The sequence below is a fragment of the Mustela lutreola genome, chromosome 16, assembly GCF_030435805.1.
Source record: "Mustela lutreola isolate mMusLut2 chromosome 16, mMusLut2.pri, whole genome shotgun sequence".
Classification (NCBI taxonomy): Eukaryota; Metazoa; Chordata; class Mammalia; order Carnivora; family Mustelidae; genus Mustela; species Mustela lutreola.
Window position 1 is genome coordinate 37931693 of NC_081305.1, and position 16477 is coordinate 37948169.

At 36.7% G+C, this 16477-nt stretch overlaps 1 protein-coding gene across 3 annotated transcripts in view; it reads left to right on the plus strand.

Annotated features, from left to right (window-relative positions):
* URI1 (URI1 prefoldin like chaperone) overlaps positions 1–16477 on the plus strand; it is a 94149-nt gene that overhangs the window by 16068 nt on the left and 61604 nt on the right. The window contains exon 1 of one of the 3 annotated variants that reach the window (XM_059151433.1): positions 283–744. The exons of the other annotated variants lie outside the window; for them this stretch is intronic. Coding sequence (XP_059007416.1) covers positions 622–744 — 123 coding nt within the window. The 5' untranslated portion in view covers positions 283–621. Of the gene's footprint in view, positions 1–282; positions 745–16477 lie in introns of those variants that run through there. 3 annotated transcript variants of the gene reach the window in all.

The following is a 16477-nucleotide window of genomic DNA, read 5'->3' on the forward strand; positions in this document are numbered from 1 at the left end:
GTGCTCATCTCCAGGAGTACTCTCTGAGCCTTAATGCCGCTAGAATGAAAGCTTCCAGAGGGCGCAGTGCTCATCTCCAGGAGTACTCTCTGAGCCTTAATGCCGCTAGAATGAAAGCTTCCAGAGGGCTGCAACCCGGCGCAGCCCAGGCTAAGCCTACTCCAGCCGCTAGGTTCCCTCACCACGTGACTCGCCCCGGGGGGCGGGGCCAAGGGAGGAGGCTACGCACGCGCTTCCCGACGTGCCGCGCGGGGCGGGGATAGGGGCGGAGCTTACGGGGGAGGCGCGGAGGAGGCGCGGCCGCCACAGGACGCCTGTCTCGGCCGGGCCACCGGACAGGCGCCTCCTGCTCTCACCGGTCCGCCTGCTGCTTTCAGCCCGCGGCGGCGGCGGCGGCGGCGGCGGCGGCGGGCGGCATGCGCGTGTGAGATGCGGCCGCGGGCAGCCCGGACGCGAGCAGCGGCAGCCGCGGTAGCGGAGAAGGCGGGCGCGGCCTCCTCAGCGCCGGGCGCGCAGTGCATGAGGGCGAGCACGCGGGCTCTGGGCAGCCGCCGGCCACGCCGCCTCCATAAACATTTGTTTAGGACTCGTTCGCCCCGCTGAGGCCCCGGCGGCCCCGCCATGGAGGCCCCGTCCGACCCCGGGCCCCAGGCCTCGGCCTCGGCCTCAGCCTCAGCCTCAGCCTCGGCCGCGGCGCCGCTGCGTGCCCCGGAGGTGGCGCGGCTCCGCGAGGAGCAGGAAAAGGTAACAGGCCGCGCTCCGGGCCCCGCGCTTCCGCCGGTGGTCTCGGGAGGCGCCCGCGACCCCTTTCCCGGGGCTGGGACCCTCCTCGGGGGTCCGATCCCCCTCCCTCTCGCCCGCCCCGGCGGGCCCCTCCTGCCGTCTGTGGGCCGCAGCCCTCTGGTGTGGGGCGCAGCTCGAGCCTGACCCGGTGCCGCGGGGGAGCACAGCCTTTGGGCCTGGAGAGAGAAACTGTTGGGAGAAACTTTTGTCACGTGCTTTTGTTGTCTTTTGTCTGGAGCCCTTTGACCTTCGAGGGGAGGGGAGGGATGGGGGAGAGGGAAGTGACAATCTGTTTAACTGGCTTATCTAAGTGAGGTTGTAGACGTTAGGAATGCAAAAGTGCGTGGGAATTTTGTGGGGTGGGGGAGGCGGTTAATGGAAGTGCTCACCTTATCAGCTTGGGAAAAAAAAAAAAACTGTTGCTAAAATGTAGACTCTGTTACTCTTTATCTGATCGCTTTTAGAAGTTTTATTAGCTTTGTAAGGATACCCTTCATGTGCAATTCCAGCTTTGTTGTTTAGTTTTCGTCAAAATAGGACGCTGTTTTATTACATTTTAACTCCAGTCGTATCATATGTGAGTTTTGAGCTGCCAGTGTAGAGAGAAGAAAGTTTTGCATTTAGCTAATGGGATTGTATATGAAAAAGTTGGCCCAATTTAAGATATACAGTGTTAATGTTTAATTTGAGATCCCCCCCCCCCTTTGGATTCTGTAGCATTTCAGGTCCAGGTGATTTGCTTAAAATTTGAAATTCTTTGACAAGCAGCATTAATTTACTTAAAAAGGCCCTAGGCCGTTTTGGGAGTATCTTGGTTAAAAGCCTTAGGAAGTTGTTTCAAAAGTTTAACAGTGGGAATCCCTAACTTTTTCTGTTGAACACTCCTGTATAAAAATAACTATTTACATAGGTATATAAATATACTCAGTTCCGCTAGATGAGGGACTTCTGATACAACCTGAAAAATCCTGGCTTGCTTGGAAGCTACCTGTCAGGATGACTGTGGGAATCTTTCCTAATTTGTTCTAGTTCTAAATTATTTTATACATTGTATTTCCTTTTCTGACAGCCACCACCCCTACCAGTGCCTTGTACAACTGCTGGGTTTTAAACTTGGCTTTTTTTTTTTTTTTTTAATCCAACAAGTGTTTTGTATTTAAATTAGTAGACATTACTGGATCTTATTATTATCATTTTTCTTTTTTGGAAGAGAAAAAAGACCGCTCTTCCTGAGAAGAATTTATTCATTTTTTTGTCAAAACGATTTACATTTTTTGTTCTTTTAGGAAGTGTGAAATAGAGTCTTAGAAGGTGCTGTTCCCATTGCCTGTAGTGTATTCTGTAGAGAGATTACTCTTGTCTGTCTCATAGTATAATGTGCATAATGCTGACTTGATATGTTTTCTTCTGTTTGTCATGGTAAAAAGAGACATCCTTAGTTTTATTCCGATGTTAGTGTGGCTGAAATACAAAGGATACATTTTGGGGTGCTCTGAACAGCTTTCCGGTATAGTATTCAGTTATATTTGAAGACGGCCTTTTCAGTTATATAATTATTTTCAGTAGACATTGACTATGTTACCAAATTACTTTTCTGTGTTGTGTTAATGTTTTGGCACATAAAGTAAGCAAGTGCATGTGTGTCATGGGTATGTAAATCATTCCCAGTTGATGATAAAGCCCTTCCCTAAATAGACTGCACTGTATTTTAAAGGATCTGTTTCTGTGAACAGGAGACCCATAATGCCACAAAATATACTGGTTAGATAGCTATACTTTAATTATCTTTTAGCATAGGAAAACTTTACCTAGTAAATACTCAATTAAAAATTTTTGTGAGGGATTTTATTTAGGCTTTGAAACCAACCTGGCCATAGTACAGTAATAAAAGAAGTGTTGGGACATTCTTAGAATGAAAAAAGGAAAAATGTCATTGTAGCTTTGTATTTGTGTGACACTTAGTGTTTTTTTAATATAAATCCAGTTAAATGTGCTTTAGGACTTCCGTTTTTCCAGTGGTTTTTCCAGTGTGAGAGAGAATTAACACCTGAAGATAGTGTATGAATGATATGAATGACTGTGTGTGTGTGTGTGTGTGTACACGTAGCTAGTAGGCTTTAGATGCAGAGGAGAGAAATTAATTCATTACATATAATGGATACATCAGATTTAGGGCATTATTTTTCACTGGGAGCCTTGTGTGAGAAAGGCTGCCAGGTACTGTGGTTTAAAAGTTGGCTCATCACTAGGGTTTTTTGTTTGTTTGTTTGTTTGTTTTTGTTTCGTTTTTCTTCAAATTCAGCTAAGAAGTATGACAAGTTGGTTCCTCTGTTTTTCCCTTGTTTATGTTTGAAGCACTGATTAATAAGACAAAAAATTACTGACTGAGGGAAAAAAAAGACAAAAGGAGGGGAATAAACGAGCCACTGCCCTGACAAATGACATCTGTACTAAATGGACAGGATCAAATATTTTAACATTGTTTTCATATATAGCATCAAAGCTGAAACATTTTCAAAAACTTTTTTTTTTTAGTTAAAGCGTCTTTTTGTTCCTTTTTGATGTAACAAAAGGACATGTACAGAAAGGTTCCCTGCAGCTTTGTTTATAATAATGAAAAATTAAAAATTCAACAATGAAAAATTAAAAATCCAATATTAGGGTATTGATTAGAACATGACAGTATGAGGAGCTTTTATGCAGGCATTTAAAACTGTAGAGCAGTATGTGTAGGGTGGTTACAGTTACATTTATATGTAAGTATTCACAGTTTATATAGGTAAACACCATTACATGTTCCTAAAGCACACAATTTCATTTCTTATTTTAGCTAAAAGTGAATGCAATTGGGTGGGATTTTAGCTCTTTCAATAAAGGCTGTTGGTAAAACTTATTTAAATTAATTGTAATGAAAACTGGAATGTTGTATCTTTAAATGCTAAGTACATTCTGGGCCTGAGAAATGGCTCTTGGCTAGTTGGAACACCAATTCTTGGTTATTCCAGAATTGATAGGTATAATTTATTCAAACATCCATTCCCCAGTTGATTTTCTTTTTTCTTTATTCCTTGGAGGTTTTATTTGCTCTTAATTCTTGTCAGGAGATTACAGGGACAAGAACTTGGCTCATTTTTTTTACCCCCTTCTTTTAACTAAATACAGTTTTACCAATGACAGTAAAATATTTGGTGAAAAAATGTGAGCTACTTTGGAGCCTCTTTAGACTGACCTGTGTGCCATATAAGTTATGATCTAGGACTGTAGTGGGCTGTTCTAGGGAAGTTTCCTCATGCTTGGATCTTGTTAAATTTAATTCTATCTTCGAGTTACATTATGTTGAAATTTTGGTTTCTTGGCCAGGGTAATATTTCTATGATATTTGCAATTTATATTTCCAGATACTATTACCTTTATTAGCAGAATTATTGACATTTTATTTTAATATGAAAAAAGTGGTGTATAGAATTGTTTTCATAGGTTTATTTGTAGGATGATAGTAACTTTGGAGAATTCATGAGTATAATATTATTATGATTACTGCTGAGTGGTCTTATACTTGTCCATTGGAATTTGGAATAATTTTTGCTTTCCTGATATAGAACTTGGATTCACACTAAATATTTCAAATTTTTTTTTATAAAGCAGAACAACTAATTTAACTTAATGGAGGGTTTTCATATTTCTTCTGATAAACTGAACTGCACATAGTTTAAGAAACTGTCAGCCTTGTCCCCAATACAACAGCTCTTCTCTCTAAACCCAGAATCCAAGCATGTAACTTTTCAACCAATACTGAGCACTGCTGCATGTCAGGCTTGTATCTGCCACACGCAGGCACATGTCTACTACATTCCTCTGCTAAGGACACAGTAATGAACAAAACAAAGTCCTTGCTTTTATGGAAATTACATTCTGGTGGTAAAGGCATGGAATAGGCGCGTTTAAAATGTCAGGTGGTTTGTGATAGGTAAAGCTAGATAGAAAAGAAAGTTTTGGTAAAGGAGTGTATTTTTGAAAAGAGCTTTCTAGTCAGGGCAGCCAGCTCAGAATGAATCATGGTGAGAGCTGTGCCAGGCCATTGTAAGGATTTTGGTTTTTATTTTTATAAGATGAGAAGCCATTGGAATGTGTTTTGAGAATCATACTAATCTTAAATTATAAGCATCCATTTCTCAGGTGTGTAGAAAGGGATAATGAGATCGGCAAGTTGTATCATATATCATGAAAATTCTGTGTGCACTAGGCTGATACTAGAATCTTCCTTGACTCAGTTTTTCAGGTGAACAATTTGGGTGGTTAGTACTTTTTGCCCTGAACTTCTAGTGGGGTTTTTGTTTTCAGTTCTACCTATGATGCTTGTTTTCCAAAGTGGTTATACCAACTTACACTCCTTGTAAGCAGGGTGAAGGCTCCAGCTGTTGCGCATTCTCAGAGACCTTCGATAGTCTAAATGCTAGACATTTTAATATTGACTAATAGGGTTGGTCACCTTTTCAAATAGTTATTGGCCTTTTTTTGTTTTGTTTTGTTTGTTTGTTTCTGGTGAAATAACTTGCTCATCTCTTCTCCATTTTCAGTTGGGATGTTCACCATATTCTAATTGGTGCATACCAGTTCTTTATGTACTTTTGATATGAGTACTTTTTAAGGAATGCTTTGTAAATTTCTGCTGTAGTCTGTGGCTTGACTAACAGTCTGTAATGCTGTCTTTTGATGAAGAGAAGAAATTCTGCATTTTAACCATCCTTTATGATTGGTGTGTGTGTGTGTGTGTGTGTGTGTGTGTGTGTTTGGTCTTGTTTTTAGGAAATCTTTCCTACCTAATATTCTAAAGATAAGCTCTTATCTTCTAGCTTTATTGTTTTGCCTTTCATGTTTAGATCTACAGTCTACCTGAAATTGATTTTGTGTATAATGGGGGATTGAGGTCAGGTTTCATTTTTACCATTCCTAGTTGCCCCATCACTATTTATTGGAAAGATTGTCCTTTTTCCATTGCATCATTGTTTTTGTCATAAAGAAGGTAACTATATGTGCGGGTCCATTTCTTGACTCTGTTCCAAGGGCCTGTTTGTCTTTTCTTGCAAACCTACACTAATTATTATAGCTTTATAAGTCATCTTGATACCTGGTAGTTTAAGTGCTGTTGTGATTCCTCAGGATTGCCTTATTTTAGCCTTCCAGTTGTTATGCTTCTTATTTTTCTTGCCTTTTGCACTGGCTAGAATTTCTAGTGTAAGGTTGAATAAAAATGGTGATGATGGTGGTAGGTGTTAGGGGTAAACCTTCAAAATTTCCAGTCAATGTGATGTTTACTGTGGATATTTTTAGTATTTACCTTTCATCAGGTTAAGGAAATTTCCCTATATTCCGAGTTAGCTAAGAGTTTTTCTGAATGGGTTTTGAATTTTAGGAAATGCTTTTTCTTCTTTCTTTTTTTCTTTCTTTTAATAAAAAGAGGGAGGGGGAGGAGGGAGAATTTCAAGTAGACTCCATGCTGAGCACAGAGCTGGCAGGGCTCAGTCCCATGACCCTGAAATCATGACCTAAGTGGAAATCAAGAGTCAGATGCTTAACATACTGAGCCATGCAGCCGCCCCTAGAGAATGCTATTTTTCTTTCTTTCTTTCTTTTTTTTTTTAGATTTTATTTACTTATTTGAGAGAGAGACAGTGAGAGAGAGCATGAGCGAGGAGAAGGTGAGAGGGAGAAGCAGACTCCCTGTGGAGTTGGGAGCCCGATGTGGGACTTGATCCCAGGACTCCGGGATCATGACCTGACCTGAAGACAGTTGCTTAACCGTCTGAGCCATCTAGACGCCCGAGAATGCTATTTATTTTATTTTATTTTATTTTATTTTATTTTATTTATTTATTTGACAGAGAGAAATCACAAATAGGCAGAGAGGCAGGCAGAGGGAGAGAGAAAGGGGAAGCAGGCTCCTCGTTGAGCAGAGAGCCGGATGTGGGACTTGATCCCAGAACCCTGAGATCATGACCTGAGCCGAAGGCAGCGGCTTAACCCACTGAGCCACCCAGGCGCCTCCCGAGAATGCTATTTCTAAATTGAGTTTTATAGGTAACTTATTGAAGACTGTGTTTGATCTTTCTAATGTTGAGGTTCTCTCTCTCCCCGCTTTTTTTTTTTCCACTTCTAAGAAAGGCAGGGTTATAAGTTTGTTTATAGCCAAAGGTATATTTTTTAAGTAAATGAGTTTTTAGAACTAATTACTTGTGAATTATATTTTATTTTTTAAAAAACTTGTTTTTGTTACTGTTATTAGCACTTAACTGTCATGCCAGTCATGTGCTGTTAGAAAAAACAAGTTTGATTTTAGTCTTTTGGAATTTCTTTCAAGTATTTCAAGAAACAAACAAACAAACAAACCCATTTTCATTATATTAGGCCTCTCCAGATTAGAGTACAAGGCAAGAATAGTTCCAAAACACTGGTGGGGAAACAAGAGGAGGTGCAGAGTCTATGCTTCAGTCATAGGTGCTTGATTTTGTCATCTAATGTTTTTAGTATGGGCTTAAAACTCTTATAGTTTGTATCATTCTTTCCTTCATCTCCAGATAGATGTCTCAGTCTTTTTTAGTCTCCCCTAGGGCAGTGTTTGTTTCCGTGGGGGACAGTTTTTCTTATTTAAGATGTTAGGTTTATTTTGAAAAATTGTAAAAGGACAGAAAAATTTAAGGAATAGTTTAGAGTATCAATAATATTTTGTACCATTTGATTTTTCTTTATATGTCTAATCTTTTTTCTTTTTTCCTTGTTGAACTATTTGAAAGCAAATTGCAGACATTATCATGTCTCTAATACTTAAGCTCATATTCTTTTAGGACAAGGTCATATTTCTACATAAACATAATATCTTTTTTTTCACACCCAAGAAATGAACATTGGCACACAGTGTTATTATTTAATATACTCAGATGTCCTCAGTTTTTCTAAAAATGTTTTTTATAGCTCTCTTTCCATCCAAGATCGCATTTGGCTGTCTTTCCCTTAGGCTTCTTCCATCTATAATAACCCCCTTGCCACCTTTCATCTTTATGAATTTGGTATTTTTGAAGAGTTGACAAAAGTTTTGTTATAGAATGGCCCACAATTTGGAAATGTATATTGAATAAAATCATGAAAAAATAGTTAAACATTTATGACGAGAATACTACATAGATGATGATAACTTCTCACTGCCTCACAGCAGGAGATACATGTTACTTTATTTCATGATTGGTGTTGCTAATTACTTGTTTAGGGGGGCATCTGCCAGATCTTTCCACCATAAAAGTACCCTTTTCCCGTGTGTAGGATTAAGTGCTTTAAATGCTAATAATGCCTGAAGACTCCACATACCCTGTTTCCCAACAACCCTTTGCCATGGGTATTCCTTGCCTGAATTAGTTATTATATTAATCTTTGCAAATTAGTGATTTTATAACCATCTATGTTGATAGCTGGCAGTTTTCTATAAAGAGCCTCTTCCCCTCTTTTAATATTACTGTAAACTTTTTTTTTTTTAAACATTTTAGTGTGTGATAATTTGTCATTATTCCTTGTGATGCTTAAATTGTTAGAGTTTGGCCTTTGGGAGCCCCTTGAAGCTAGCTCTTGCATCCTTTTGGTATGTTCCATAATTCCTTGATGATTACTCTGGTTTTGGGCACAAGATATTTGGGCACAAGGTATCCCAGGCTTACCTTGTAGTATTCTTGCATGAGTCCTGAAATTGACTATTTCTTCAAAGAGCCCTGTTTCTTTTTAATGAGAAATTGTTAAGAGACCAAGATCTGGGCTCCAGTATTGCTCACTGTTACTGGGGTGTTAATTTCATCAAGGCCTTTCAGTGGATAGTGGAAATATATTATCTTTCAGTATATCATGTTTTTCAGATCCTAAGTCCAAAAAGTACCTTACTTTTTATTTTTTGAAGTAATTACACATAATTTACAGAAGTAAAAATAAGGGGTAATGGTCATCTTATTAGCTATTTTAATAAGAATTTAAACATTGCTATCCTCTTTGTATTAAGTAAATTTTGGTGTACAAAGATCATGTGAGATTTAAGAACACTGCCACATGTCCTTTTAGAAAAATGGGATAATCCAGGTTCTTGCTGCATGCTATTACTTGATGAAGTTCTTGTTGAATGACTAAATTGTAGGGGAATACTCTCTTTCCTTTGTGTTCTTAGAAGTGTATCATTGTTCATTCATTGATTTTTTTTTTTTTCCTCCTCAATTCAAGTCAGTCATCTTTTATTCAACATCCACTATATTCAAGAATGTGTAGTTCTCTTCCCAGTTTGTATGGTTTGTTCTAGGATTTAGGGAGATACAAGGATAAACCATTACATAATCTTTGCTTTCAAAATTCATTTCCAGTGCTATTACCTCTCTTCCCTCTCACATTCTCTTGAGTCTCTGACCTCAAGAAGCGTACTTAAAAACCTGTAGTAGTGAAAAAAGAAATAGAATTTAGAGATCTTTTATTTCAGCAATCTTATTTATTGTGATAAAATACGTACAAAGTAAAATTTGCCATGTTAACCATTTTAAGTGTACATTTCCGTGGCATTAAATACATTTACTGTTTTGCAGCTGTCACCACAGTTTTAAAGCTTTTTCAATACCCCAAACAGTAAGTCTGTAACCATTAAGCAGTATCTCTTATTCTCCTCTCTTGAGCCCCTGGTTACCTCTAACCTACTTTTTGTCTATATGAATTTATCAATTCTAGATATTTCATGTAAGTGGAATCGTATGATCTTTGTCCTTTTGTGACTGGCTTATTTCATGTAGCATAATGTTTTCAGGATTTCTCCATGTTGTGTATTACAGCCTCATTTCTGTTTATGACAATAATATTCCATTCTAGGTATAAACCATGTTTTGTTTATTTGCTCATCTCTTGATGAATACATAGATTGTTTCCGCTTTTTTGCTCATGAGTGATATTGCTATGAACATTGGTGTAGAAGTATCTGAGTCCTTGTTTTCAGTTCTTTATGGTGTGTACCCGGGAGTGGAATTGCTGGGTCATACAGTAATTCTGTGTTTAACCTTTGAGGAATGGCCAACTATTTTCCACAGCATTTGAACAATTTTACATGAGTAGTGCATGAGTTTTTCTATTTTTTTCCACATCTTTGCCACACTTATATTTCATTGTTTTTATTTTTTTAATTTAAAAAATTTTTTTATTTGTTTATTTGACAGAGATCACAAGTGGGCAGAGAGGCAGGCAGAGAGAGAGGAGGGGAAGCAGGCTCCCTGCTGAGCAGAGAGCCTGATAAGGGGCTCGATCCCAGGACCCTGAGATTATGACCTGAGCTGAAGGCAGAGTCTTAACCCACTGAGCCACCCAGGCGCCCCCTTTTCATTGTTTTTGATTATAGCTATTGTAATAGGTGTGGCACTATCTCATTGTGGTTTTGATTTGCATTTCTTTAATAACTAAGGATGTTAAGTATCTTCCCATAAGTTTATTAGCCATATGTATATGTAGTTTTGGAGATTCATATGTAGTTTTGGAGAAATGTCTGTTCAAATCCTCCATTTTCAAGTTGAGTTTTTTTGGGTTGTGCTACAATTCTTTATTAGCCATATGTATATGTAGTTTTGGAGATTCATATGTAGTTTTGGAGAAATGTCTGTTCAAATCCTCCATTTTCAAGTTGGGTTTTTTTGGGGTTGTGCTACAGTTCTTTATTCTAGGTATTAAACCCTTATCAGCTGTGTGATTTGCAAATATTTTCTCCTATTCTATAGGTTATCATCTCACTTTCTTGATAATGTCCTTTGTACACAAGTTTTTAATTTTGATGAAGTCCAGTTTATCTATTTTTTTCTTTGGTTGCTCATGCTTTAGTGTCCTATCTAAGAACAAAATTGCCTAATCTAGGGTCATGAAGATTTATACCTACTTTCTTCTAAGAGTTCTGTGGTTTTTTCTCTTATATTTTCATCATTGAGTAATTTGAGTTACTTTTTTTTGTATATTGAGTTAATTTTGTATATTGCCCATTAGTTGTTGAGTTTGAGGAAATTTAGGATTTTGTCATCTGAAGATTCATAATCTGAGATTTAATTTATATTTATATTATTTTTTACCTTTGTCTAGTGCAAATATAGTAGCTACTAATCACATGTGATTACTAAGTTTAAAATTCAGAATATTTAAAATTAAATAAAATTAAAAAATTAAATTTCTTAGTTGAATTGACCACATTTCAGATATTTAATAGCTGTACATTGTTGCATTGGAGAGCGCTGATTTTGAAGCTTTTCATCATGAAAGAAAATTCTCTTGGACAGAGCTGCTGTTTTTAAAATCCGTATTCTAATTTGTTTAATAATTGTGAAATGTCTTCTCTAACTTTTTAAGAGAGCTGCTGTTTTTAAAATCCGTATTCTAATTTGTTTAATAATTGTGAAATGTCTTCTCTAACTTTTTTCTCCTCGCCATTATGGACAGAAAATGAAAATTTCTGAATGGTCAACTGTTGAAAGCTAAAAACAGACTACAAAGATAGTGCCTCTTGGTCTTCATACTTATTTTGAAAGATGGTATAGTACTTTGGACAGTACAATGAGAAAACAAGAATGACTTTTCACTATTGATTGCAGTATCCTTCTAGGTGATTCTGTGATTTTTTTTTTTCCCATTTTACTGTATAATTCTTTTTGTAAAGCATAGTTAGGAAAAATTAGTAATCATGAAGTATAATTACTAGGGTGATGAAATAACAAGACATAGGAAAAATAGTCACTAGGATCCCATAATGTACCTTAGACTGTACCTTCACTGTACCCATATAATATTTGTATGATGAAATGAGTTTTAGTCTTTTAATAAGTAAATTTTCTCCATTTTTTGGGAAGACCTTTAAGAAGTCATGAAATGGCAGTCTTTTCAAATAATTAGAACTACTTAGAAAAGAAAGTTGAAAACAAAATTATTTGGTGGATCCTGAAACTTTCCATTCAGATCATTACCACAGGGTTCTTCTTTAACTTTCTGCCATCTGTATTTGAATCTCCCTTCTTCCATAGTAAAAACCTGGGTTCTCAGCAACATCATTATTTGTTCATTTGTTCTGTCCTACAATATACACAAAATATTTTTAGAAGTACTACTTTAATACCATTGCTAACAGCAAACCTGTGAAGTGAAGCTCAGAATCTCCTTGCAGTTCCATTTGTTCTTACAGAATTAACCCCCTTAAGGGTATAGAGTTAAGATACTGATCTCAAAAGTGCTTGAATTATTATTACTTTTTCTGTGCAGTTATCTCTTGGATTTGATGACAGTTTCCATTCATATTGAATTGTAGTATTTGCTTTTTTTTGTATCAGTTTGACTTAGTTTTGTTTTATGAATTCATAAAACATCTACATGTTTTATATAGTTGTATAAAATCACAACTGTCAAAAGATACACTAAGATCATTAATTCCATTTTTCTATCTATCCTTGTTGATGTTTTCAGTAATCTCTAGTGTATTCTCCCTGTGTTAATTTTTTTTTAAACATTTATTTATTTATTTATCAATCAGAGTGAGCACAGGCAGGCAGAGAGGCAGGCAGAGGCAGACGGAGAAGCAGGCTCCCGCTGAGCAAGGAGCCCGATGTGGGACTTGATCCCAGGAAGCTGGGATTATGATTGGAGCCGAAGGCAGCGGTTTAACCAACTGAGCCACCCAGGCGTCACCTCCCTGTGTTTCTTATTTAAAAATATACTCTTATCTTCCCTCCTACCTTCTTACACACAAGGTAGCATGTTATATTTTGCCCCTTGTTTTTCTCATTAAATTTATACCTAGGAATTACTCTGATTCATAGAGCTCTTCCTCATCATATATTATGGTTGCATAGTACTCTATTGTGTGGTATTTTTTTTTTTTTCAACTGGTATCTTTTTGATGGGCATTTGGTAGTTTTCAGTCTCTTGATAATGCAAATAATGTTTCAGCAGGTTACTCTGTTAAATTGTTTCTCATTTATGAGGTGATTTCATGTGAAGTCCTAGAGGTGTGATCATTGATTTGAAAGGTAAACTGTTGTTGCTTATGAACTGTACTTATTTTCTTAAAGAATATTAGTCAATTTAATTTTAAGATATTAAGTAAAAAGAGGTAAGAGGACTAGAAGAATAAGATTGTCAAAATCTAGAGAACAGGGACGCCTGGGTGGTTCAGTGGGTTAAAGCCTCTATCTTCACCTCAGGTCATGAGCTCAGGGTCCTGGGATTGAAACCCACATGGGGCTCTCTGCTCAGCGGGGAGCCTGCTTCTCCCCCTTTCTCTCTGTCTGCTTCTCTGCCTACTTGTGATCTCTGTCTAAATAAATAAATAAAATCTTTAAAAAAACACATAACCCAAAACCTAGAGAACAGTGTGTTAGGTTCCTTGAATTTCCCATTTCCTGTGTTATCCATAGCTATTTTCAAGGTATTTCTTACCTGGAGGCAGTAATTCCTTTCTGGTCTCGGTGGTTTCACTCTTACTCTGCTTCTACCTATTTTTGGGAGCTGTCTTTTTTTTTTTTTTTTTAAACAACATAAATAGAATGGTGTCACTTTTGTCATTCTAAGTTCCCGTGTAACTTAGCATAAAATCCAGGGTCGGTAAAATGTGATTTGAGGCTCTTGTATTGTCTGACTCATCTTTTTAGCTTAATTTCTGGCTACTCCTCACTTATTTACTGTACCTTAAGGTAATGACATATTTTTTTGGGGGGCAGAATACTCTAAGTACGTTTTTAAAAAAAAACACTGTATTCTAAAGAAATTCCAATACAATATAGCAAAAAAAAAAAAAATCCTGTTTAAGTTATGGATTTGATCATTGTTCCTAAAACTTTGATTTCTTTGATTTAAAAAAATTTTTTTTTTTTTAAATCTTTTAGAGAGAGCACATGCATGCACAAGCAGGGCAGGGGGAGGGGCAGAGGGAGAGGAAGAGAGAGAATCTTAAGTGGCTCAAGTGTGGAGCCTGATGTGGGGCTCCATCCCACGACCCGGAGATCATGACCTGAGCCAAAATCAAGAGTTGGATGCTTAACTGACTGAGCCACCCAGGTGCCCCTGATTTCTTTATGAATTGAGTAATATTAAAGTAATTGCAAATGAGTGCTTTTTGCAAGGAACAAAAAGACAAGACTGAGTTTCATTCTAGACACTGCTGGATACTGTGATAAATAGGGTATTTTTTTCTGCCCTCAAGGGACTTAAAAATTTATAGGGAAATGTGTTAACAAAACATAATACAGTGTGATGATAATCTTCTCTTTTTAATTTTTTGTTTTTCATGTACTTCTCAAGCTTACTGTAAGCTAGCCTCCATCTTTTCACTGAAATTACTTTAGTTTGCCAAACTCAGTGGACCTTTTCTTAATTCTGGCCTTACTTGACCTCTGTGCTTCATTTGAAACTTTCATTGCTCCCTGTAAACTACTGAAACTGTGTACCCTAGAAACTTTTGTGATTTCACTTTTTTTGGGGGGGGGTCTTCTGCCTCATTTTCTATTACTACTTAGTCTCCAGTTTCTTCACCTGATTCTTAAATATTAGCAATCCCTGTACTTTCCATTTTTTTGCCATCCTCACTGGTTATTCTGCCTGTACTCTCTCATGGACTCCTGTATGCCCTCTGTTCTTGCCCATACCTTTTGCTTTTTGGGCAGCTTCTGTTGGATGTCCCATAAACAGTGCAGTCTCATTTATTAAAATTGAGTGGGTCACCTTTGTCCCTAATCTATGTGTTGTACATCCTCATCCCAATTCTGGGTAGCACTGTTCAAACCAGAATCTTTTAGCTTACCCTGATCCATCTCTTTAATACTACTAATTTACTAAATCTTGTCAGTTCTTTCTGTGTGATACATAACTTCTATATTAAGGGACCACTAGCTTATGTTAATTAGGCTCTTATTTGAAAAATAATGTCACATTTTTCAGTTAAATGTTGCTGTGTTAGATATTTTGTCTTTTTGTTAGCCACCTTATGTTGCCTCATTGTGCTTTTATTTTTGAAGTTCTAATCTGTGAACATGTTATTTCTCTATTAGGTCTTTAAATTTTCTCATCCATCACTTATTCTACCCATCTTACCATGTCTTTCCTACTTGTCTGTCATACTTGTTCTTATTCCTTGAATTTTTTCTTTTGTGTTAAGATATATCTTTTAAACTCTTTTAGCTTTATAGTTATATGTGTCTTATTTTCTGTTCAGTTATTACCTTAAAGATTACAGTATGTAACATTGTACAGACTACTTTAAATTGGTAGAAGATTGTTCATTGACCTTTTGAAATTTTGCCACTTAAATAATTTGAATAATTTTTTATAGTTTAATTTTATTGACCAACCCTGTCTCATTTGTGTTATTATCCTATATTTTACCTCTACATATGTTTTTAACCCCTGAAACATTAGGATTATTATGGTTTTAAACATTCTGTTCCATATTTATTTAATTCTAAGTTGGTAGGTTCACCCTTTCCCCAACACTTTTAAGATGCCATTCCATTGTCTTTTGACTTTCTTCCATTTCTGTTAGTCTTCTGTTAGTTATATTGTTTTCTTTTCTGAAGAATTTGTACATATTTTCCCCTTTATCTGCTTTCATATTTTCTCTTTGGTTCTGTCCTTCTTTGCTCTGAATGCCAATTTAGATACCTTCAATTGAACTGTGTTCCTATTCACTAACCCTCTGTTTTTATGTATCTCTAATCTGGTAAACCCACCTACTAAATGTATAATCTCAGTTATTGTCTTTTTTATTTACAGAATTTGTTTTCATATTATTTAAGTGGATTCTTGGCCTCTAGAATTGATGTCTCTAATCTTTGCCCTATTTTTGTGAATATGTTTATCATAAAGTATCTTTTAACTGCAATATGTAAATCAAATGAGGATCTGTTTTTGTTTTATTATTTTTACTCTTGGTTTTTCATCAGCTGCTCCTGTTTTCATGGGCTGTCTTGTAATTTTTGATTGGATATCAGACATTGTAGTGAAACATGGTAGAGACTCTAGATAATGTTACTTTTCAAACATGAGTAAGTTTCCTTTTAGCAGCCAATTGAAATTTTATTTCTGTTTGAATATTGTACTAATTCTCAGTTTGTAACCCTTACTTCTAATGCATGGTTCCAATTTCTTATGGAGTATGTCTTTTTCATAAATTATGTGAACCATGTATATGTAATTCTGTTTCTCTTCTGCTTCATTGTATTATTTGCCTCTACTGGCATGAATTCCACATTTTTTTTTGCTATGTCTTTGTATGTGGTAGTAAATTCCTCTTAACTTTGTTCACCTTCTTGATTTCCTTTATTTTTCTTGAGCCTTTGCTTTTTAATGAATATTTGAGAATCAACTTTTCAGTACTTAAGAAGTAACCTGCTGGGGTTTTGCTTGGAGTGCACTGAGTCTAAAGATTAATTGGGGGACTGTTGACATTTTTGCACTATATTTTCTAATCCATGAACATGGTATATCTTTCAGTTTATTTAGTTCTTTTCTAACTTCTTTTGGCCTTGGCTTTTAGCATATAAATCTTGCATGTGTTTTACATTTATCCCTTGATGTTTGTTACTTTTAATTGCATTTTGTAATTTGCTGTTTGTTTTTGCTGGTATATGGTCATATACTTGATTTTTATATATTGACTGTTAAATGTATATTC